The sequence below is a fragment of the Leptosomus discolor genome, chromosome 13 (genome assembly GCF_034619465.1).
Source record: "Leptosomus discolor isolate bLepDis1 chromosome 13, bLepDis1.hap2, whole genome shotgun sequence".
Taxonomy (NCBI): Eukaryota; Metazoa; Chordata; class Aves; order Leptosomiformes; family Leptosomidae; genus Leptosomus; species Leptosomus discolor.
The window spans coordinates 16,609,949-16,635,659 of NC_141403.1; the positions used below are offsets into that span (position 1 = coordinate 16,609,949).

General features: G+C 39.5%; 1 protein-coding gene across 1 annotated transcript in view; it reads left to right on the forward strand.

The window, feature by feature from the left end:
- LAMA1 (laminin subunit alpha 1) overlaps positions 1-25,711 on the forward strand; it is a 107,085-nt gene that overhangs the window by 31,884 nt on the left and 49,490 nt on the right. Inside the window, exons 5-22 of the mRNA XM_086472474.1 lie at positions 2,935-3,114; positions 5,998-6,087; positions 6,558-6,675; positions 7,754-7,932; positions 9,414-9,519; positions 10,014-10,174; positions 12,085-12,225; positions 13,192-13,365; positions 14,982-15,083; positions 15,825-16,036; positions 18,074-18,185; positions 19,085-19,195; positions 19,963-20,090; positions 20,683-20,769; positions 21,019-21,230; positions 21,777-21,883; positions 22,873-23,053; positions 24,341-24,477. Coding sequence (XP_086328600.1) covers positions 2,935-3,114; positions 5,998-6,087; positions 6,558-6,675; positions 7,754-7,932; positions 9,414-9,519; positions 10,014-10,174; positions 12,085-12,225; positions 13,192-13,365; positions 14,982-15,083; positions 15,825-16,036; positions 18,074-18,185; positions 19,085-19,195; positions 19,963-20,090; positions 20,683-20,769; positions 21,019-21,230; positions 21,777-21,883; positions 22,873-23,053; positions 24,341-24,477 — 2,538 coding nt within the window. The remainder of the gene's footprint in view (positions 1-2,934; positions 3,115-5,997; positions 6,088-6,557; positions 6,676-7,753; positions 7,933-9,413; positions 9,520-10,013; positions 10,175-12,084; positions 12,226-13,191; positions 13,366-14,981; positions 15,084-15,824; positions 16,037-18,073; positions 18,186-19,084; positions 19,196-19,962; positions 20,091-20,682; positions 20,770-21,018; positions 21,231-21,776; positions 21,884-22,872; positions 23,054-24,340; positions 24,478-25,711) is intronic.

Sequence of the window (25,711 nt, forward strand, 5' to 3'; positions counted from 1 at the left end):
TTGGTTCTGGCCAACCTATTGAACTTAAGTGGGGGTCTATAGGAAGTCCTGCAGACCAGCTGGTCTCTACGAGTGCCTGCCTTGTATCCAGCATTTGTTAGCATCCCAGTGTTCTGCAGCCAGCTTGTAATGCCCTGGTGTGAAAGAACTGGTAGGGTAAAAAGACTGCATGTCTAAATATGGATGTCACCTAAGTGACAAAAAACCCCGTTTTTTTTCCAAATCAGACGTTTTGCCAGTTTGGTTGCTAGATTTTTCACAAGTTTGAAGGGGTATAGCTGCTGTACTATAAGCGCTGTTGTTTACATGATTTATACTGCTTGAAGACCTGCTTCCAGGAATTTACATAATGAAGTCAGGGCTTATGATGAATTCCAAGGCTTAAACTACAGTTGTTTGGAAATGGTCTTGAATTATGGAGGACAAGGAAGCCAAAAATGTATGATACAAATATATCAGTATATACAAGCAATATATTAGACAAATACAGCAGTGTACATGGGGAACCGTTCTTTTTCTTCCTTAGTGTCTTAATCTCTATCCCTACTATTTCTTCCTTTTTCTGCTAGGAAAGATTCTTCTATCTCTGTAGTAATTATAGGGTATTATTACAGAATTTCTACTGGTCAAGCCAGTAGATAACTTTAGAGTTAAAATATGAATAACGTTTGACATTTCAACACTTGAAGGCACTGTTCATGAGTAGAGAAAGCGTGTATTACCAGAGAATTGGAAATTTAGACAGGAAAGACTGTGTCAAATGAAATGGTGTCACACAGGAGGTGAGGTTATACCAGGCCTTTTTGGATCTTTGAATCTCTGGAGTCTAAGTGACAAAAAGGAAACACAACATGCTAGAACTCCCAACGCTGTGGTTGGGTCCTTCTCTCTTCATTGTGAAAATCAAAGGATTGCACTAAGTCCAGCAAGTTCTACACCTGTAGTTAAGGGTAAATGAGAGTAGGAGGTGGTGCTCCATACTAAAGTTGAGTTCCTCTGTTATGAGTATATATGTATTTTTTTTTTAGTGGAAGTAGTGCAGTGATATTTGAATATTTGGCCAACAATTGTGCCTTGTAATTCACAGCAGAAAACATGACTTGTGAATGAATATATCGTAACCAGTTTGCCTAGAGAGAACAGACTGAAATGGAGTGGGCATGTTCAGTCTTCAGTTGCATAAAACACAGGTAAAAGGAGGGATAATCTGTTCTGCATGCCTGTGACAGGATGGAAGAAGTGGTCTGAAACTGCAACAAGGAAAACGTGATATAGAGATTAGGAGCATTTCTAACAATAAAGCCAAAAAGGGCTGGAATAAATTGTCTTGGAGGATTATAGAGTCACCACAAATAGTGGTTTTCAAGAACACATTGGTCAAACATCTAACAAAAATGTGGTAAACTGTGCTTTGAGGTAGGAAATGGACTAGAAGAATTCTCTGTGTTTCTGTGAGAGCTGAATATTATATGTCTTCATCCCTGGAGGTGTTCAAAAGATGTATAGATGTGGTGCTTAGGGACATGGTTTAGTGGTGGGCTTGGTAGTGTTAGGGTAATGGTTGGACCTGATGATCTTAAAGGTCTTTTCCAACCAAAATAATTCTATGACTCTTTGATTCTATGTAAGGTGGTGTTTAATTTGCAGGATTGGACCTGGAAAAAGTTTTGGGTTTCATAACTGTTATTCTGCAGTTGGAAAATGGATGATGGTTAGTTTCTGAATGGGCTGTTAGAAAAGTGAAATTCCTTGAACACAGTGTATAACAATATTTAGGAGTGGTGATAGCCCATAAATGGCAAAATTATAACATTGGGAGTGTGAACTCCATTACCAGTCTCTGTTTGTATGTCTTTGAAATAACATAGTTACTGTCCAGGAAGCTCCTAGCTCCACTACAGAATTATAAAATAATTTAATAATAACTTAAATAATAGCAATTAATTAATTATTAAGAAACTCTTTAATAATTAGCAATATTTTTAGAGGAACAATTTGACAGTACTTGACAAAGTTGGAACTATAAGTTCAAGAGTAGTATACAAGACAAAATTACTCTTCATAAATGAGGATATGTCATGCAGTCTAAAATGTAGCTGACAAGCCCAAAGCATGATCCATTGTTTGTGGTGAACACAAGGTGAACCGTTTAACAATTATTTGTGGTCTGTAGGGTCTCATTTTTAAGTTATTTCCATAAAATGGAACAGGAGCCACATGGTCATATGAGGCTAAATCCTTGTGTGCTCTTGCTTTGTAAAGAAGGAAGGGGCTGTTGCCAGAATAAGTTGTGCAGCTCAATACTAAAAGCCATCTTAGTGAGGCTAGTTGGGATTGTGTGAGAAAGACGGAGCCAGATGCATTGGTTTGTGGTGGTAGCCCTTTGCTTTCAGTTGTCACCTGTGTTGTGGCTTCCCACTGTGCTCTCATGCTCTCGTGTCACTGAGTACTCCTTGCTGCTTGGGCAGCCCTGTCCCAGCCAGGCATAGGATTAATGACCCCAGACTGAGCATTTGCACCATATTATGTTTTGCAATAAGATCTTTACAAATTGCAGAGGAGCTATTTGTAAGGACAAAACTGTGCTTGTGGCCAGAGTTACATTTTCCATCTCAATAAGGGAGAGGGAGGAAGACTGGAGGAACTGAGGACTAGCTTGTGGTACTGTTTTTCTCTTTATGCCATCTCCCCAAGTTTGGACTACGATGAGCTGAGAGGTGGTGGTTTCAGAACTGCGTGAGTCAGGAAGCAGGAATTCTACTTGCAGATAGAAGATGGGGAAGAAAAAAGAGTTCGGAGTAGTTGAACATCTCTCCATCCTGAGTTGTTGGAAAACAGGCTCAAGTTCTATGTTTTTAATTCTCGCGCTAAGCTGTTTGTTGTTGCAAATGAATCACAATTATGTTTATGATTTAAGCCAGTCTCTCTCTCTAGATTCACACATCACTGATCAACGGGAGGCCTAGCGCTGATGATCCTTCACAAAAGCTTTTGGAGTTTACTTCTGCACGGTACATTCGCCTACGACTGCAGCGTATTAGAACACTTAATGCTGACCTCATGACTCTCAGCCATAATGATCCTAAAGAACTAGACCCCATTGTTACCAGAAGGGTAAGCTGATTGTTCATAAACCTTATTCAGTATGACTCGATGGGAGAGCCTTTGCTGATCTGTTTGTGGAGGAGGCAGTACTTGATGCTTGCCATGCACAGAGTTGTTTTGGTAGGCTGTTACATAATACTTGCCCTCCCTTTGATGTTATTAACAACACCACCTTGTCAGAAACAACTTCGAAAAAATGCTGTTTAGAGATTGTTTTTTATTTGTTTGCTCTTTGTTTTATTTGTTTGTGTAAATGATTATGCTAGTAAACGTGTATTTATAATGCTTTGTCATCAAATAAATATGGTTTGGCTGATGGAGATGTCACTTGAGGTTGCTCTTGATGCAACTGCAGTACTTTTTCTGATGTATCAAGGATTTCAGGACCCAGTGCTCTGGTTCATAAAAATAATTATTTGAAAACCTTGACATTGTGAATTTTAGTGTCTGGTGAGAGTTTTCTTAATTTTTTTAAGGGTGTTGTAATCAATTGTTTTAGAGCCCATGAATTAATAATAATGTAAAACACTTGAATAGAATTCTGAGAGTATTAACTGATCTTTTTACACATTTGATACTGAAACTGGGGAAATTGAGGCACCAAGCACTTACGCTGACTTCTTCAAGCTCTCACAGAAATTTGGTGTTGGGGCCCCTAATAACAGTAACTGTAACGACTAACTCTTCTGCATGGTTCTGCTTCATGTTTTGTCGTTTTGACCCTCTCCTGAGACCCATAGATTAAGACATCAGCTACTTCAAGTTTTCTATGAAGGCAGACTTTCTGATGAGGACAGAAGAATGAGAAGCGTTTCCTCTTCCCCTTCCTTTGTAGCTCTTGGCCTTAAGAACAACCACAGGCAACTCTTCCTTGCACAGCAACAGGACTCTTGCAATCTGTGGCTTCTCTAATACAGGCAATCCTTGTTCATTGACACTGCTTCTGTGAGGTCCAGCTGGATAGCTGGGTGCAGAAAGGAGAAAGGGATTTGGTCAGGGTTTGGTGGGTACTTTCAAGGCAGTCCCACTCTTACCTTGGCTGTGGAGATGCCCATTCAGCTGCAGGAATTCTCGTGCATAAAATCTGGATGTTCTGCCTGTTCTCTTTGCCCCATATGGGAATTGCTAGCATGGAGACAGCAAGAGCAGAGTATTAGACAGCTGTTCCAGCTGTGCCTTGCTGGCTATACAGAAATGGTTAATGCGCAGCCTGAGCACATGAAATGTTCCTGTGGAGCAGGCTGGTTCACTTTTAGGTCTGTTGTAGTATTGTAATATCAAGAAATATTCCCCAAAAAGAAAGGCTCAATGTGGAAGCATACAAACACACAGCTGGGAAACAAAGGTGTTGAGGCCAAGCATTCCCAGTGCTTTTGTAACACACACAGGTGTGCAATCCAGGGCTCAGTACTACCCCAGTGGGCACTGCTTAGTCCAGTTTTGCATGAAAAGCTACACATCTTCAGCTTCACAAGATGTGGCTTTTATTGAGCAGCATTCCCAAATCCCAGTATCTTACCTTGTGTCTCACTGTGCAAACCTACTACAACCAAGGTAATAACTTCCAGCTTTCTGGATTGTGTTTTTGTTATTTTTGAAGACTTTACCAATTGTTTTTAGTTTCTTGTACAAGGGCTGATACAGAACGTTTCGAAGCATTCAACAGCACCTTTATTTCTGTATTCTGCTTATTTATTTATTTCTGTCTGTAGATTTCATTAGCATTGGTCTTTCAATCAACTTCAAGCTGCACACAGCTGCTGTGGGCCATACACCGTGAGTTTTAAGAAAACAAGACAAAGGAGATGAAGCAGGGAATGCAGTGAGAAATACAGCTCTGCTTTTGTCCTCCCGCTTTTCTCAGTCCAAACCTGCTTCTCTGTAGTTAAGGACCTGCTCTTCATGATAACTCCTTGAATGTTTTTTGTAACTCAAACCCATAACATCAACAAAAATTACTAAAATACTAAATATAATTAAAAAAAAAATTAAAAAATTATGTATGAAATCAAAGAGGCTAGTTTGCTCCAGTTCCAAGATCTTCAAAGAAATAACAGTCCAGGAGTCAGCATGTCTGACCACCCAGGGCCACCACCTTTTTCTCAACCAGATGACTGCGGGGTTATTAGGTCTGAGAGCCTTGAACTCTTTCCTTAGAAGCATACTCAAAAAGTGTTTCTTTTTCATTCCCCTGTAGTACATACTTCCCAGGATACAAACAGGCCAACCATGTTGATACTGCAGCTGTAACTGAACCCAGATGGTCATTTCCTGCCTCTTCCTTGCCTTGAAAATTAAATCCTTTCCTTATGTGTGTTGCTTTTGCTCAACTCCTGGCAATATTAATGGATTGTACACTGCTGTATCACTAATTTTTAAGCTAAGAATTTGGGTAGAATAATACACTGCCTATACACCAGTAGCAAAGAGCTGGTCTGGAAGTGAGTGCGCAGACTGGTTTTAAAGAAGGGCAGAGTTCCTCCCATTTTAAGAAAGCATGTTCTTACTCCCCAGACTGAAATTAAAATAAAGCAATTTCTTATGCTTCATGGCTGCTTATAGGGTGAAAAAGTGATTTCTTTTTACAAGTAAATTTTGGCTGAGGTCACATTTGGTGGTCTTCCCTGAAGCCAAGGAATTGTGCATACTTATTTGAAGTTAGAAGTCAGTTATTGTTTCATACCAGTGAGGAAAAACATGGTGGGGAGGGGGAAGCCACAAAGTGGAAGGTTTCCCAAAGTGGCAAAAATTCAAAGCTTCTTTTTGTTTTCAAGTATTTCTTTTATTTTTCAAGTCACAGAATAGTGGAATGCTGGTATTTTATTTTCTAGAGGGAGGAGGGAACATGTAAAAGTCTTTCATTCATACTTTTTTCAACTGTGTTTTTTGTAGTACTACTATTCAATAAAAGACATCTCTGTTGGTGGTATGTGTATTTGTTATGGCCATGCTCGAAGCTGCCCTCTGGATGAAATCACAAAGGTATTCTTTAATCTCATTAATTTATTTTCACAAAACAACTTTTCCAGTATATACAAAAAAAAGGACTTTGCCTAAGGAGATTGAGAAAGAGGAGAAGGCTAAAAGAGATCTTACAATATGGTGCACACAAATTATTTGCTATAATTTTCTTCCTTTCCTGTGCAAGCATATCTAGGTCTCTAGTAATGTAGTTTTCTTGAAGTATCAACTCTTTTCCTTTGGCATTAAATTTAAACAATTTAAGGGGCAAAACAAGAAATAGTATCTCTTGCAACACAGGAGATTTGTCCCTCCTCTTCTAGAAAGGCTATTCCTCAATAGTTGAATCAGCATGGTTGAGCAGTGTAATGCTAATTGTGGGGTATTTGTGGGTCTTGATGTTCTTTAGAGTAAGTCTGTTATTAGGCAGACTTTTAGCAACGTTATTATTCATTAAAAATATTTCAAGAAAGCGATTTTTTTATTATTAGAAATTGCAGTGCCAGTGTGAACACAACACATGTGGAGAGAGCTGTAACAAGTGCTGTCCAGGCTACCACCAGAAGCCATGGAGACCAGGAACCATTTCTGCTGGGAACAAATGTGAGAGTAAGTATGCAGAGGTAGTTTCCTAAAGGCTTATTTTCTTATTTGAGGTTGCTTTTCATAAAGATCTATACTAATACCCAACCAAGAAAAATCCACAAACTATTAACTGTCTTCATGGGATTGTTTATACATAGAGGACTTACTTCTAATCGTAACAGTTAAGATAATTTAAAATATTCTATCCAGTATGACTCCCTGGCTGGTGAGGTCTTTGTGCAGTAAAGCTTTCAGAGTCTCTTTTTCAAAGAGACTTGGGGATTTATTACACTCCTGTAAAAACTAGCAAATTTGCATCAATCATTTTCTTAGCTACTTGAAATGCAAATTTCTTACATTGATCATAATTTTTGTCAGATAAACAACTTTGTTCTGATAACAAAGGTTTTGAAAGAAACTCCTTATTGGGCAATTACATTTCAGATTGACTTAAGCTGTGCCAGTATGGCTGAATGTGTTGCTAGGGCTAGTTAGTGCCTTTTCTCTCTTCACATCGCTAATGCATAGCACAAGCTGCAGACAATTCAGAACCTATTAGATAAAATTTACAGTTGTGAATGGAAAAGTAGTCTTTGTAGTTGAAGTCTTTATACAAGTCTTAATGTCGCTTTTCAGAAAGTAAGTGGCTATGACTGCCTGGACTGACTGTATCCTCTAATCTAAATCAAATTCATACTTGCGTACTGGCATTGTTCACTTCTCAGACTTTTTTCTATAATAAAATAAGAGAAGAATTAAGCAGATTTTCTTCTGCAATGCAGAGGACAAAGTGAAGGAACAGTGATTGCTAACAGCACACGTCACTATCGACATCAGTCCTGACAGGGCTGTCTTAGTGGGATCTACAGGATAGTGTTAAAATCAGTGCTGTTAGAGTGGTGACAGTTGTTTTGAAATCTGCTAAGAAATACAGTGTATCAAGAGATCTGAAGCACATAGCATGGTTAAAGGGAAAAAAAAGCACACTTTTGAGATGAATTGATATGCCCTTGTACTTAGGTTTTTCACTTTGAAAAATGTTAGTTGTAGGAACTGTTATACAATGTAAATAAGTATCGATTTCTCTTCCATTCCTTCTCAGAGTGCAACTGTCATAACAAAGCAGAAGATTGTTACTACAATCAGAGTATTGCAGATCAGAAAAAGAGCATGGATGTTCATGGCCAGTACGTAGGAGGTGGTGTGTGTTTAAACTGTACTCAACATACTACTGGGATCAACTGTGAAATGTGTGCTGATGGATATTTTAGACCACAAAAAGTAAGATTTGGAAAATAGCATTCAAGTGTTTTCATGAATTTCGACACGATGTGATGATGTGTATTTCAGCTGACTGTAATTAATATATTTATTTTTATCAGTGGCAGAATAGCTAAGAACTATAGAGGTTTTTTAATAGATGACACACCACCAAAACTTTCAGAGGAAAAGAAAATGCTTGTCCAGTTGTGTGGAGGGCAGGTCAAGCTGTTGGAAAGGAAAAAAATAAGAATAAGTGAAGAAGTCCTAGTGTGGAAATGCAGATGTTCTGATAAGAAACCTATTTCTCTTGTAGATAAAGCTCTTAAAAGTGCCAGTATTGAAGTTTCAGTGTCTTCAGAAATTGCCAAAATTGTGTACAATCCTGTGTCAGCCCATTTCAACCAATGTTGAAAAGGACTGTTACATACTTATAAGCATGTATAAGTCATTATAAGACTCTTTGTCTGATGAGATGCTGAAACAAATCTTTGTCTTGACATGATTACTGTAGAACGTGCTCTCTGAGCCTGGGTACTTTCCAATTTGTTGATAAGTGTCACTCATTGGAAAAATGACCTAAACTCCACAGAAGACATTTGTTAAGATGTGACTAACGAAGTTAAACATATGAACTTCCTGCAGTGTCTCTGTGTAGTGAGACATGCTGAACTAAAATTCTGCTTCACAAAGTCTGGCTTTGGCAGGTTCATGCATATTTTCAAAAATCCCTGCTTTAGAAATCCGACATAAATTGGTGCAGAGAGCAAGGGTGAGTCTGTAGGAGTGTGGTTAGACAGCAGGTACAGCTCATCCAAAGAAGTAAACCGGAGTCAGAGGTTGTCTGATTCACTTGCTGTAAGAAGCATTGAAGAAAAGTCTTCAATCAACTCATAGCCAGTAAATGTGTATCTAGAGGTCATTACTGATTTGCTTTACATCTGAAGCACCTCAAAGGAAAATTTTCCCTGAAAGAAAATAAAATCCTTGCCATATGAGTTGTATTGCCTTATATTTCAAAGATGTATAGATCGTGAAGTCAGAATGAATCTTCATGAATAGTTAATCTGTCCTTCCATTGAACACAGAGCCAAGGATTTCTTTCATTTCCTTTGTCTTTGAACCAGAGTATCTTTGCAAAAAGCATCCATTCTTGTCTTAAATGTTTCCATAATCTTTGGCAAACCATCACAGTGGTTAATTGCTGTTACATTAAAAAAAAGAAGTCTATGCTGAATGTGTTGGGCTTCAGCTTTGAGCCATTAGCAGTTACTATACCTTTGTCTGTGCTGTTGAAGACTGAATTTTGTTCCCACATTTAGACTGCAGTCCCCTGATCTTCTGTTTGCTAAAATTAAACTAGTCCCTTGTTCTGTTGCTGCATATTAGCTTTTCTAGTCTTCATTCATATCAATTCTGGTGATCCCAGACAAGAGTGAGATGTAACTTTACTTTTCCCAGTTAATAATTTGAGAGTTTGATAGAGAACATTTGTTTTGTAGGTTTCTCCCTATGAGGATCACCCCTGCTATCCCTGTGGCTGCGACCCATTCGGCTCTCTGAGTTCTGACTGTGTTAAAGATGAGCACCATTCTGACTCACAGCGTGGTAAGGGAGCAGCAAGGACCTTTTCTCTGTTTCAAATCTGTCTGTGTTTCTAGATGTTGAAGTCTGAGGGAACACTATCTACCTGTGAGTGGCTGCCAGTTAGATACCATTTCAAAACAATGGTAAATATTTAGGAAGGAGAGGTGAGGCATAACATACTTTTAGGATTTAAAGGTGTCAGGTCTCTGAATGTGTTCTTGTGTGGGGATGGTGGGCTCTGATTGTGTAAAACAGTGGGAAGGACTGAGATCTAACACTGTTTATGAATGCTGTTACAGCTGTCACAAAATCCATTCCGCTGCAGTTTCTGTGCATCTGGTATGATAAACATGAAAAATAGATGGTGAGACTATCATGATGCCAAGTATTTGTGTGGAATAGAACATGGAGTGTAATAAAAAAGGAATGCTAAATTACTTACACCCTCAGAGACATCTTGAATCCAACCTATTGCCTGCTCTTATTTATTTGTTTCTCTGTTTTTGGTTTTCAAGGGACTTGGCCAGGTCAGTGTCGATGCAGAGAAGGTTATGCAGGAGAGAAATGCGATCGTTGTGCTTTTGGGTATCGGGGCTATCCAAACTGTCTGCGTTGTAACTGCAGCCTCATTGGTAGCATTAATGAAGATCCATGCACAGAACCTTGTCTTTGCAAAGTGAGTATTAAACTGTCATTTAAAAAAAAAATAAAATCTGTGGATTAATTTGTAAACTCCTTTTCAATAAGGAAATCACTTGATTAACTGGAGAGATCACTTCTAACAACCTAGAACTTAAAATGACTGACTATTCTTTGTGCTGAAAAATATGGTAATTTATGTTGAATAGTTTTGTATGTTACTGGTACAGCATTTTCTACAATAATGGGCCAGACTGACATCTAAATCAAATAATAACTGCGCGTGTGAGTATGAGGGAGAATCACAGAGAATGGCAGTATGCCTAGCTGGGTTTTGTTTTAGGGATGAGCTGGTATTTCTCTTCAAAGTCACTGATTTCTTGTAAAGAAAGGGTGTGTTTATAACATCTGCTTTGTATGAAGAAACAGCATGCATTTGGGAAGAAGTATTGGAACAATTACATTAGATGTATGTATGAAATATTTAATCATTTGATTACAAAATATAAACCATAAAAAAATAAAGTTAAAAGAGAGCGGTTTTCCAGCCTTCTTTTATTTTTTGGTAAATATCCAAATGCCTTGAAATACGTTGCAGCTGAATGTTCTGGTAAACTTTATTACAAAGCTGTGTGTCAATATTTAAAGAAGTTACACTTAATTTTCTGAACCAAATATTATCTAGTAGGTTATTTATTTGTTGCCAAGTATGACAGTGAAGAGGAACCAAAAAAAAGTGGGTGTTTTGGACAATTTTCTGAAACTTCTTAGTCCTTTTGCGTAATTTATCTGATACAAAATATCAAACATAGAAATAACCAGAGTCTGGAAGAAAGAAATAGCTTCAATGGCCAATTTAAATGCGAAGAAAAATATACAACCATTTTGCCTGATTTTGAGCTAGAGTAGCACTATATCAGCCGATGCAGCTACCTGCTGAAGATTTTGGTATAAACTAGATGAGAAACTGTCCCCTTTCAGCGCTGTCATGGGCATGAGCCTGGCATACAGAATTTTTAGGCCAGATCACTGAGAGTGTCACCAGCCAGCAGCCTACCTATAGAGGTGAAACAAAGGAAGGAGGAAAGTTTTGTGCTCCAAATAGCAAATGAAGAAAAGAGGTTTTCTAAGCCTATGCAGTCTCATTGAACACAGTAATGCAAGCTATTTCTTTTCATGCTCTGAGTTTTGTAATATTTGATCTTTTGTGAAACACAGCTCTTGATGTCTAGGCATTGGATGTACTGCTTTGGATTGCCCCCGTAAGTTCCACATTGAAAGAGCTGTGTAGCGGTATGCTCTGAAGTACGTGGTTTGCGTGGTAAGGAGGCAGCAGGCCAGTGAAAGGAGCTAAAGGAGTGGAGCATCTCTACTTTTGGAGCAGGAGTTTCTGGTTAGCCAAAGCATATTAGGAGGAAGAGCTGCCAGCTAGCATAAGTAGTGTATGTGGTGTTCTTCCAGAAAGAGGTGGCAGCAGTGGAGCAGATCACAGTATAAGTATTAATAGATGGTTGAGGAACTGTTGTCTTGAAGCTCGCTGTGGTAGCTCCAGGAGCCTGGCCTTATGGTGAGCTATGCCGTATGTAGACCATCTGGATTCAGGAAACATGGGAACTTTTCTCTAGAGCAACGTACAAATTCAAGCTACGAGAGAAGTAGACTGGCAAGCTGGCAGCAGCTTTTCAAACCCTGCCTGTGTGCTGAAATTTCAATGCAATAGAGTCCTTGCCAGGGCATGTTTAGATTTTGATGAACTGGCAAATTCTGATGAATTTTTCCAATCAGTTTTCATTTTAAGCTCTAAGTCTTATTCAATAATCCTGCTGTGCTGAAATCTGTTTTCTTTTATAACCTTCTGAATGTTGTTATGCCTAAATCCCATCTAATCCACTTTATTTGTTACCATAATAATGCTGATGTGAAACAAATGTTATATGCCATTGACAGGAAAATGTAGAAGGTGAAAACTGTGATCTCTGTAAACCAGGATTCTACAATTTGCAAGAAAGGAATCCTCAGGGCTGCACAGAGTGTTTCTGCTTTGGGGTTTCTGATGTCTGTGACAGCCTAACATGGCCCATCAGTCAGGTATTTATGTTATGTCCATGACCTAATACTCTTTCCTCAGGCAGCTGCAAAATGTACTATATTTCTCTTTGACATGCGCCCAAGTTAACTCCGAATTCTGGCATGTGTTTCCTTACAGAGTAATGGATTTTCAGAGTCATTTGGCAGCTCTGAGGTAATCAGTGTGCCATCCCAATGCAAGCTTTGGCCCCACTGGCTTGCAGTAGTACCAGAAGCACTGGGTAGTGGAGGCTGTGATAATGTACTGGAAAAATGCACTTATTTTCTGACCTCGTGCTGTTAAAAGTTTCTTTGCATATTGAAGAGATGAACCCAAACCTGTTTCCTTGCTCTCAGACCTATTGGGCAAGTGACCTCTGGCAATATTGTCAATACTCTTTCTTAGGAAACAGAGTGATTTTAAATATTACTGTCTTCTGAATAGACATTTCTTGAGTTAGGGGGCTTTGATGCTATTTTTCCACTACATTCCTTCTGTATCTTTGCAGAGCTAGTCACCCTTTAGTCCCCTGTTTTGTGTGCCAGTGAAAAGAGGCGAAAACACATCAGATTGACTGAAATTCTAAGATGCTGTTTGGTGAGAAGAACAAAGTTCTCTCATCTTGCTCCCTCTTCTGGGACTCTGGATTTAACTTTTCTCCAGCTGAGCCCTATCTGTAAGTGGGGACAATAGACCTCAAAGCCCTTGAAGTTCTGTAATTCTACCTCAGAGAATTACATATGTATAATAATAATTTTGTTGGGAGAATGAAAATCACACCTGTTATATTTTTGTTCCTGTCTAATAGAAAGGTAGAGACAATCCTAGTCTGAAGTGGCTTGTTTTCATGTATTGGATATCAGACTGGGCTAATGAAAGTGTTGGAGAACCATCAGTTCAAATGACTGTCTAGGGAGGGGTTAAATTTAGTGACTGCTTTCTCAGTGACACAAAACCTGACTCAATATTATTATTCTTTCTTGCAGATATCGGACATGACTGGATGGCTTGTTACTGATCTGTATAACGCAAGGAGCATGCAACCCCAGCGAAGCCAATTTGATGGACCCCATCAAATAAGTATTAATAACACTGAGGCTGTGAAAGTACTGAAACATGCTTATTACTGGTCAGCACCTGAAATATATCTAGGAAATAAAGTAAGTTCTCAGCTAGAGTCAAAACTCCTTTATAGTTTCTTTATTTTAATTATAACATTACTCTGAATATGTAGTTTCTGTAACTAAAAATTACACATAAACCCAGTATTACCAGACTTCTCTATCTCTGCTCTTCAAATCATAATGTTCCTATCAAAACATTCTCTGTACCCTTTTCTAGCTCTTTGAGCTCATTCGTCTCCCCACTTCCTTCTCTGCCTGTCCTTGACACAGTATAATCTCTCTTTTTTTCCTCTGGACTGTTACTAGCTTACATTCCCCATACTCTTGGCTCCTGTCCCAAAGTTTACACCCTTCACGCCTTGTCCAATACAGTAGACAGGACCATTAAATTCCTCTTACCTGCCTCTCGGCCATCTCCCATTTCACATTTATCAGTTTCCAAGCAGCTAGTCTTTAATTTTTGCCTTGGTTACTACCTAAAGCTCTGGATCTCACATTATTTGCAGCAGAATCGCAGAATAGTTGAGGTTGGAAGGGACCTCTGGAGATCATCTTGCCCACCTCCCTGCTCAATCAGGGTCACCTAGAACAGGTTGTCAAGCAACATGTCCAGAGAGCTTCTGAGTATCTCCAAAGATGGAAACTCCACAACTTCCCTGGGCAGCCTGTGCCAGTGCTCAATCACCCTCACAATAAAAAAAAAATGTTTCCTGATGTTCAGAGGGAACCTCCTGTGTTGCAGTTTGTGCCCATTGCCCCTGGTCCTGTCACTGGGAACCATTGGCTCCATCCTCTTTGCACCTTCATCCAAGCCTGGCTCCATCCTCTTTCCACCCTCCCTTCAGCTGTTGGTATACATTGATGAGATCTCCCTGAGCCTTCTTTTGGCTGTACAGTCCCAGTACTCTTCAGTCTTTCCTAACATGAAAAATGCTCCAGGCTCTAAATCATCTTTGTGGCCCTTTGCTGGGCTCTTTCCAGGATTTCCAGCTCTCTCTTGTGCTGGGAAGCCCAGAACCAGACTCAGAAATCCAGCTGTGGCCTCATCAGTGCTGAGTAGAGGGAACCTTGCAACTTCACATGTAATTGTTACCGGTCCTGTCTCTTTGCCCATGCAGCCCTGTTTCTCAGTGTGGTGACACAGTAAATGAAAACAAGTCTCAGAAGCGTAGCATTAAGGAGTAGTTTTGCACAGGGCAACATTCACTCAAATTCTAATCTCTTATTAATTTAATATAGGTCTAACTGCTGGTACTACTCTTTAACTTACTTTGAAGTAGTAGTCGGCAGCAGTTGCGGGGCTAAGGAGCCTGAAGGTGGAATATGGAACGTGAATAACTCCAGCATGCTGTGCCGCTTGGCTAGGATGATGGTGTAAACCTCTGCTGTTTGTTGAAAGTCCTGTAGGTGTTTCACTGAATGAGGGTGCTTCTTAATCATCTGTAGAGCCTTCAGGTAGTCTTCCCCACCTGCACAGCAGTGAGCCAGTGCTTGTCCCGGTGCTGATACACGGCATGTTAAGTTTTCCCTGCGAAGTGGTATTTGTAATCCGTGTACTCCCATAATTCGGATGTTGTACTGTCCCATGTCACTTCTTTGTGTGTTGGTTGGAGGTTATTGTGTTGTTAAGACTTTGCTTTTTGTTATTTCAGCTCACAGCTTTTGGTGGAGACTTGAAGTATACAGTATCTTATGACATTCCAATGGAGAGTATGGACAGTGATATAGTATCTAGTGTGGACGTCATCATTCAGGTGGATTTTTTTTTTTTTTCAGCCTGTTGCTATTCAGACAGTATTAGGAAACTGTGAAGGTGTTAAAAGAAGGAAAATAATATTTCTATACTGGTAGTTTTGTCAATTGCAAATCTCTTCTTAAAAGTCACTACCAAGACTTTGTTGCTACTCATTTCTTTGATTTTTCTGATTAATTTTTCTGGAATTGTAGATATACAATACTAGTTTCAAATGAGAAACACCTAAATTATAACCCATGTGTAAACAGGTGAGGCATTCATTACTGAATGTACAAAGCTCTATTTATGAAAGAAACTACAATAAGCTGGAAGGACTTCTGAAACAGATGAGTGTTCTTGCTGATTGCTTACTTTTCTAGATTTATGTTGCAGTTGAAAAAGAAGACTCTATATTGAATCCAGGCACCTCCAAAAAAGCATTATTTTGTAATACATACTTAGTAATAGAATAAAGGAGAAATGAGATTCTGTTTTGTAGAGGACTTTGATTTTTGAAATTTAATTTAATTCTTTTCCCAAAGCAAAAGTAAGTATTTATGAAGTCTCTGAACCAAAAGAGAACGGGATTGTAGTCTTCCTGAAGCCACGGAAAATGCAAAACTTTTATTTACTTTTTTTTCTAGTGCAAGAAATCTAGTTTGCCTCTTTTCTGTGTTATCTGGATCTGACACTGAATGTAATTGCTTAATAACATTTTCATGCGAGTATGGAAAATGTTTTCACTGTCTTTCAATTTCAGGGTAATGGGCAGATTTTGGGTACAAGAGCAGCAGGCTTATCATTGCAGCCATATGAGGAGTACTCTAATGCAGTGAGATTTGTATCAGAGAATTTCATAGACTTCAATACAAAAAAAGCGATAGATCGGGAGAGGTTGATGACTGTTCTGGTAAATGTGACCCATCTTCTGATCAGAGCCAACTACAACATTGCCAAAAAAGCCGTGTACAGGTGAGGTGGGGGGAAAATATTCAAGTTAATCTATATACTTCTATTATTTTTGTGCATATGAAACACTTTATAGTGGCAGTATTCCTAAAGTTTTATATTAATAATTGATAGAAAAAAATTTTTTTTTATTGAATTTTCTCAAGACTGGTCTTGTCTCCAAAACATATTAATGTGGAATGTGTGGAAAAGGGTATTTGGTTGTTTTAAAAGATATCTGATAGCAGAAACATTGTTTTCTGCTTTAAAGGAATACTGCATAAAAGCGTTATTACAATGGCTGCTTTGTTAGAGGGAAATACCTCTGAAACTCTCAACAGTACGGTTGTTTTGGTATGTGGCGAGTTAATCCATCACTGACTATTGAAAACCTGCCAGTAAAGATGTTGGCTGTAATTTTTTTTGATGTCTGTAGATGTTACTGGTGCTCATCTCTAAGGGAGAGCTTAATAGGAAAATTAAGCTGGAATGGATTAACTGGTCATTCCATAGTCTGAAGTCAGCATTAGGCATATCTACACCAGATCTTACAGATCTGTTTTACCTGTTCTCCAGGATATACAGGAATAAAGTCTTATTGTTCTCAAGGGAATCGGTTCCAGTGCCTCATAATATATTTACTTAATTCCCTTAGCTTCGCTGATAGCCTTTCTTCATCAGTCCCTAATCTGGTAGCATTTCATACCAGTAACATTGAACTTGATACCAAATTTGAGGCCTGTATCTAGTGGAGTCCCTCAGGGGTCGGTACTGGGACCAGTACTATTCAATATGTTCATCAGTGACCTGGATGAGGGAACAGAGTGCACTGTCAGCAAGTTTGCTGATGACACAAAACCGGGAGGAGTGGCTGACACACCAGAAAGCTGTGCTGCCATTCAGCGAGTCCTGGGCAGGCTGGAGAGCTGGGCGGGGAGGAATTCAATGCAATACAACAAGGGCAAGCGTAGGGTCTTGCATCTGGGAGAGAACGACCCCATGGACCAGTCCAGGCTGGGGACTGAGCTGTTGGAGAGCAGCGTAGGGGAAAGGGACCTGGGGGTCCTGGTGGGCAGCAGGATGGCCACGAGCCAGCAATGTGCCCTCGTGGCCAAGAAGGCCAAGGGCATCCTGGGGTGCATTAGAAGGGCTGTGGTCAGTAGGTCGAGAGAGGTTCTCCTCCCCCTCTGCTCTGCCTTGGTGAGACCCCATCTGGAATAGTGTGTCCAGCTCTGGGCCCCTCAGTTCAAGGGCAGGGAACTGCTGGAAAGAGTCCAGCGCAGAGCCACAAATTTGCTTTGTGTCCTTTTGTGCCCTTGAGGAGTGGCAATATTTATGTCCATTTAGGGATAGCGTGCTCATCTTTTTGCAATGAGTGTGAAGATTTATTGAAATCGTTTTGCCTGTGGCTGAGAAGATTCTCTCTGCTGCAAAATGCCATTATTTGTAGTAAGAAGTTTTCACAGAATCACAGAATGTCAGGGGTTGGAAGGGACCTCAAAAGGTCATCTAGTCCAACCCCCCTGCCAGAGCAGGACCACCCAGAGCAGGTCACACAGGAACAAGTCCAGGCGGGTTTTGAATGTCTCCGGAGAAGGAGACTCCACAACCTCTCTGGGCAGCCTGTTCCAGTTTTGCTTTGCTCAGTTGTGTGCAGCACCAATGAACTGGTGCTGCTTCTCACTACTTACCCGCCTGAGATAACTGTCTATTTTAGACACAGTGCAGTAAAGCTGTCTTATTTCAGGACAACAATAGAAGGCTGTCCCACTGATGTACCTCTAATACCATGGCAGAGGGGGAAGGTTTTGTTTAAACCTGCCACAGAAGAGACAATGGGAGTAACAATGATGATAAAGGAGGAGGGCACGTCTACTAGAATTGCAAACACAGTGATAAAACTATGTTCATGGTCTTTTTACAGCAGAGGTTTGTGCCTTTCCTCAGCTATCGCTGACAGGCAGCAGCACTCAGCAGTGTTATTCCTGTAGAAGCAAACTATCCTGTTCAAAATCAAGTTTGGGTAAACAAATGATGTGATATTTTCATGCTTGATCCTAGGCTGGACTCTGTGACCCTGGATACTGCAAGTGCAAATGTTATAGATCTTTCTTCAGCACCAGATGTGGAATTCTGTGAATGTCCTCAAGGTTACACAGGAATATCCTGTGAGGTAACCTCTTACAGTGTTTTATGTATGCAAAACTATCTCCTATCTGAAAGGATCTAGGTTTTAAAGGCAGGGTGCCTTTAGTTATACTGCCATAAAAGTATATGTTCTGTGGTGAAATGCTGTCTACTGTACTGTACACAATACTGTAGATGTTTTCTTCCAGATACACTAAATGGGATTTTAAACTTATTTCTTGAATTCTATTTGGTGGCACTAAAAGATGATGATACACTTTAGAACATTGATGTTGCAGAGGGAGCAGCTATAAAAGCTCTGTGAAGCTGTTTTGAGCTTACCTTACTCATTAATAGCACTTTTCCTGGATCTGAATTGTGTACAGTGTATTTCTGTTTTATGTCATTAGGTTTATGGAGGCAATAAGGAATCTTAGCAGGGAGGAATGCTAGCCTTTGGAAGATCCCATAAGAGTCAAATGTGTCATGCAAGGTGGTGTCTTTATATAGCTGTGAATGGAAGATGAGGGAGGCAGAGCACCATCTGCAGAATAGCAGGAATTATTCTGACAAATAATTTCAGTATGAACCCTTGTGCCATTGCGTCATTAATGATTCTGCAGGGGAGGTAGAACATCTGTTTTTTATTGTTCCATAATAAAGAACTTCACATATTCAGCTGCTCAAAACTTAACTTATGTGCCTCCAGGGGACAAAGAGCTGAATCGAAGTTTTATGGAGTTAATTCTTATCCCCTTTATCCAGTGCAAGTAAAAACCACCAGAAAAGACCTGCAGTGACATCAATAGAGTATAAGAGCATTCAGTTACCGCAATGTGAATGAGTCAGATGGTGGGTGGTCAGAAGTGGGCTCTTTGAAAGTGTTTTGATGTGTACTTTTAGCACATATAATGCTACTGCTTTTTCCCCCTCATTTCTTCTCAGTCCTGTCTCCCTGGGTACTACCGTGTGGATGGAATACTCTTTGGAGGTATTTGTCAACCCTGCAAATGCAATGGGCATGCAACTGAGTGTGATATTCATGGTGTTTGCTTTGTAAGTCATCCTTCAAAGTGTTTGTGTTTTAAGCATCTGTTTAGGAATTAGGAGAGCATTTTGGCTGTGGAAGACAAGTTTACAGTGCACGTTGATTTCAAGCTGTAGGTAGCAAGTGTTTATTTTTCTTGCTTTTCACTGTTTGCCTCAGAATATGTCCAGGGGCTTTATTAAAGTGTTTTCCAGTAAAGGATTTGTTTCAGTTTATCGTTTGAAGTGGAGAATAATCAAAACTAAACTAAAAATGTCACCATATACTGTCTGATAAAAATCTTAACTTTGCTTGCTGCAGGAGACAACAAAACCTTTTAAGCATTATTTTGGGTCAGTATCTGTTTTTGGATATATGCACATCTTCCATGACTGACATCAGTGGAAATTACACATTGCCTTCTGAAGAGAGAATTTAGCTTTCAGATCTCTTCTGAAATTTAAAGGTCACAGAAATAAAATGGCTGAACATCAGTAAGAAATATATGGGAATTTTGTCACTGCAAATGTGTGCAATATGCAAAATATGTTTAAGTTTGCATGTAAGTAATGTGGCTGGTTTTGTGGTGTAAACTGTATTCTAAAATGTAGGAGAGAAACAATTAGGATTTGTTGTTATAACTCAGAAAAAAACCTACTTATTTTCAAAATTCTACTCTGTTCTTCATGGCCTGTCTCCTTGAATGTTATACTGCATGCAGACTCCTGCAGGGATCCCTCAGGGGTTGAAAAACCATCAAGGGTAAATATGAAAAGATTTTTATCCTGTCTCACAGGCTTGTCAACACAACACAACAGGGCCTTTCTGTGATCAGTGCTTGCCTGGCTTCTATGGAAGTCCGTCCCAAGGAACTTCTGAGGACTGCCAGCCGTGTGCGTGTCCTCTGAGTTCTGCTGCAAACAAGTAAGCTGCTTATGTGAGATTTTCTTTTGCATCTTCAGCAAAATCAGAAAGCGAGATAAAGAATGAATGTCATGAAATCTGAAGGAGAGAGAGTAGGAGGTTTTTTTCTCCCTCTTCATTTGAGTATGTCTCATAGAACGTTGTTTTTCCAGGTAGACAAATGCATAGACTAAGCTAAGACAGGCTGAGTGAACTGGTGCAATTTGTATGTGAAAGTTGAAAGTAATGCTTTGAATACTATCCTTGAACTTGGCAGCAAAATCACAGTTATCTTTCATGTTGTTTCAGAAAACAACAGCGGAAGTATTGCGTGTGAAAAAGAGGAGCTTGGTACAGAAATTGGACAGATTTGCTGGAAAGAGGAAGTTTTAAAAGCTTCCTTTCCTTTAAATTAAAAATCCTCAAGAAGAGTTTTTGAAAACGAGAGCTTTATTTTGACAAATTGTGATGTTTAAAGCATTGATGTTAATCTGGAAAAATGTGCAATTATGTGGTTGTATAGATAGGTGCTTAGATTTGAAGGGTGAATAATTGAATGTTTGTGGAAGTCTTGCGATTCTGTGATACTGACTGCCATAAATATTGTTGATAGTTTCAGTCCTACTTGCCAGCTGAGTGAAGGAGGTCAAATTGTCTGTGATAAATGTCTTCCAGGCTATACTGGTTCTCAGTGTGAAAGGTATGTACACTAGCTTTGGGTAAAATCTCTATCTATCTGCTGTCGCTAACTGTTAATCATCCTACCTGCCTTGATTTGTTCACACCATACACGTACAGAACATTCCTGACAAAATTTTCCTTCCCATTTTGTCTTTGCTTGTAATAGACACACTTTAGATAAAAATTTAATAGGAAATATTCCCTTGAGTGGCGAGACTGTTTGACATGACCGCGTTCCAGCTAATAAAGTTTTTAATCTCTGGTGCAGATGTGCTAATGGTTACTATGGAAACCCACTCATGCCTGGACAATCGTGTGCTCCTTGTGAATGCAATGGCAATGTAAACCCTCAAGAAGATGGCCACTGTGACACCTTCACAGGACAATGCCTGAAATGTCTGGGGAACACCGCAGGTCACCACTGTGAAAGGTGTGCTGATGGGTATTACGGGGATGCAGTGACTGAGAAGAGCTGCCATGGTAAGCTATTGTTATTAATACGCTCCAAATTTAAAGAACACAAGAATGTGGTGTACATGTAGTAGAATGGATGGGGAGATATGCACCTTTGCTGAAAGAGTTAACCTTCAAATTGTGAGTTGGCAAGTGCAGGTTGAAAACTATGGGGTTGAGTTAGCCTGAGGAAGGAATGTATTATTCTAGGGTCTGACACTTCATATTCCTGAAACTTAGGGGCTTCCTTGACGCTGTCCCTCCAGTGACCTGCTGTAGATATTTTCTACTTCTGAATGTTACATATAGGGCTAGAAGAAAGAAACTTCTAAAATGTTTCTATTCACAGAGGTGGGTTTTTTAAAATCTTTTAGCCCAAATATGTAGTACAGGTATTACTGTGGTATATCAACATCCATGGTACATAAATAGGTGAAACACACATTATAGACCAAGTTTGGAATTCTGTATAATAATGAAATCATACAGATAGATGTTAATACTTCTGGTTTTTTGGTTTTTTTTTGTTTTTTTTTTTTTTTTAAATTTGATTTCTTTTTGTCTAAACGTTAGCCTGTGCATGCCATGTGAACGGTTCCCTTTCGAGTACTTGTCATCATGAGACGGGCTTCTGCCACTGCAAATCAAATGTGATCGGAGAAAGATGTGATAAGTGCTTGGTAAGCAAATATTCACGTATTTCTAATATCTACGTTTTCTTGTATTTTGGTCTTCCTGTTTATCTACAGATATTGATTAGAGCAGATAGATACAGAGAATAGCTGCATTCAGGGGAGAGGGGACCTGTTGCTGGAGCGGAGACCAAAGATTTGTCTGCGCAGGCTTTTGCAGCTGCAAATTGCTCTGCCTGCGCTCTCTGCAGATGTGCAGCTGTGTCGTTGACTGGGCACCCTTCTGATCAGGGCTGTTCAGGCTGGTGCTGCGCTCACTGGCAGCGTGCACTCGTGGTGGCCTACTGAAAACACAAGCCAAATGCTGCTAACGGACCTGAAGGGATCTTAGCGCTGAGCTTCTGCAAAATGAAGTCTGAGTGGGAATATCTGAAGAAGGTGGTTGGCGATAATAAATACATCGGCTGGATGCCAAAACGGGATTCAGCTAAAAGACAGGGCTGTTTTAAGAACAAATAGATATTCACTGGGGATACAAACCAGCAGTTTCCAGCCTTTGCAAAGTGCAGAGCTGCCTCAGAAACCAGAGCAGGAAATCTGTGCCCAGTTGCTGCCCTTGTGCCAGCCCAGCTGAATGCCTTTCAATGCACGTGTACCCATGGGTCACTGACCTGCTCTGTGCTGGTCTTCTGTTCACGTTCACAGAAATCTCTGTCTGGTCAGCACAATCCACCCTCACCTCATGCAACTCTTTAAAATAACCTCAGTCATTGAAACATGAAGTCTCACTGGTGAGATTAGAGGACCACGAGAGCATTTCGGTGTTCGCTTTTCCCCTCGAATGCATACTTGCATATAGCTGGGAACAACGAAGAGATAAGGCCAGGGAGTCCTCCCACAGCAGTCACACAGTGCTGACCAATATTCACGCAGGTCAGACAGCAGGAAAGTAAACAAGAGAAAACAAGAGTGTACATCGTATTGTTTTCAAAAATTTATGAAATGCAGCTCAAATGTATTTACTTCCTGTCCAACAGAATGGTTATTATGGCCTGCTTACTGGGCTTGGCTGCGTTCCCTGCAACTGCAGTCAGTTTGGCTCGGTCTCTGAGGCCTGCGATCATCAGGGGCAGTGTCACTGTGTACCAGGAGTGGCTGGAGAAAAATGTGATCGTTGTGCTCATGGCTTTCATGCATTCCAGGATGGTGGCTGCACACGTAAGCTCTAATCCATGATCCTTTCAGGGTTTGTCTGCAATTTCTTTCAGCAATATGTTTTATGTTAAACTCCAGCAGAGATCAGTCCTGTTGATGACTGTATGGAAAAATCTGTAGAATGCTCTCCTAATACTTTGATTAAGCTAGGGAACAAAACATTTCTTTGTTTGCTTATTGTGTGGTTCCTTGCGAGAGGTGGTGACTATGAGATAACAACTCATAAAGGTTGCATGAGAGACATGCTACATCCTCAAGAGTTCCTTTGTCTATTTTTTTACAAAACTTTTCAGAGACAATCGAAACTTTTTTCTGCAGTCATAAAAGTTGATAGATTTTTACCTTGTTTTACTCTTACATATTTTTACCTTATTTTTTAGTTTAATTCTTAAAAATATATTTTGTACTTTGATAAGATGTTATTGACTCTGTTCCCATCGTTACCTGGGTGTGTACAATTTTTAGTCATGATACAGAGGAAAATGTTAATCCAAATGGAGAACATACCATAAGTTAGGTTTATCATGTTAATAAGATGCCCTTTTCACACAGTATAGCTAAAGGAATGCCTACCTCTTTCTCCAACTTGACAGAAACATTTTTTTCATGCCTCAAACAGTATAGTAATATGAAATCTGCAGTGAGATTATATGATAGTATTATCTTTTGGAACATATATACTCTGTCTTTACTAAGAAGCAAAGATCCCTTAGGTTACTTTAACCATTTCAGTCTCAAGAGTTTTGTAAATGTTATTAAAACAATTGATAAAACCACTTTTCTGAACTGCAGCTTTTTAGCAAGGATAGTATTGCATTTCTTAAATTGACAAGTGCTTCCTGCAGCAGTTAGTTGTTATAAAAATAGTTATTAATCCCTATGATTCACTTAAGCAATTCTTGAAAAGTACTAATTCCTGAGATTAATCCCTTTATCTGCTTGAGAACATGATTGTATCTCCTGATGAATTTTCTATCCTCTGTAATAGAATTTTTTTTCCTACAAATTTACTGTTCTCCACAATAATTATGTTTGGCTTTGATTCTGCTGTGGAAATGCAGCAGTGCTTTTTAAACCACCAAACAAGCTATGTTAAGAAGCAATAATGGGCTTTCAGTAAAAAGATGAAATATCATAATTTGTTTCTCAGTGATTATGGATGGCAAGGAGTTCCTAGCGGAATGGATGAACTGTACTGCATATTTAAGAACTGTAAGACTGTCAGTGATCCTGAAGTTTCTTTGTAGCTAAAGCAAGTATAAAGTTAATTTGGTCCTGTTTCTCTTACAGCCTGTGATTGTGCTCATACCCAGAACAACTGTAATCCTGATTCTGGCCAATGCATTTGTCCCCCTCACACTCGGGGACCAAAATGTGAACTCTGTGAAGAAAATCACTGGGGACTCTCTCCTAAACTTGGCTGCAAGGTATGGTAGGCTGGCTGAAAAGCCATGGCTGTTAAAAGCAATTTGCCTTATACTGATGTCAGAATTGGACTCTTGCTTTGAGAACCTCAATCTTTATTCTCTGTCTCAGTGTTAGTGCAACATGCTCACATAAAAAAAAAACAAACACCACACCACAAAAAACCCCCACAAAACCAAAAAACAACACAAAAAACCCCCAAAACCCAAACCACAACAAAAATCAAAACCACAAACAAAACCCCAAAAAACGCCTGTAACCTCCTGAGAAAGCTGTCTTTGAAAATACTGATCAGAGTGTCTATTCTGGGTAGGTGCATAGATCTTACTAAGATTTTGAAGTTTGTATTCTAACTTTTAATTGCTTAAATGGTGATGCTAAAACCAGTTTATAGCAACAGTTGACAGCAAGGATCACAGTTTCTGTGCTAATCAAGGAGTGATGATGATACGGTTTTAAGAACAATGAAATCTAGCTTATCTTGAAAGTCACTGCACACTTTTTCTGAATATTTAAAATGAAAATGGTATGGAGTAGTAAATGTTTCATGAATGGAAAAATGGTAACTCCCATTATGTCAGCTTAATATTTATCATTAAGCAGTAAAATGCCACAACTTGGCGCAGATCCAAGGAGTAGCATTATGCAATTAGGTTCGTGCAGTAAATTCCTGACAGATATGGCATTGGGCCAGTATTTATTTTATAAATGTTGAGATTTTAAAAAGCCTCAGAATTACGTGAAGGTAATAATTTCAATGGAGAAACCACAACTATAGTCAACTTGACAAGGTCTATCATTATATGGAGTAAGTACAAGTATCAGCCAAATTGTTTTCTTTTTTCTCTCTAATTTATTTTGAGTAAGGATGATAAAATAGTTGTATAATACCTCTTCAGAGTTTACCATCTTAGTGATTTATAGCAACTTATTTGGCAGCCAGTCTTTAAACCACTGCTTTGTCAGCTACCAGCTACTGTCATTCTTACCTAATGTTCTGCAAGTACAATGGCTGGTCCCTGTGCGTTTCCCTTGAAGTGTTCCTTTCACAGGGTAACTCCGTAAATGTGTAATTGCTCGCTTTTGCTAGGTTGTTCAGCATTCCTGTTAGTTTCAGCATCACAGTAATTAACATGAATTGCTCTAAGGTTTTTTAGTTACTTTCTTGATGCAGCAAACAGTACTGTGATGTGCAGGTAACAGTCCCAGCAGAGGCTCCCCTGTGCTGAACAGTTA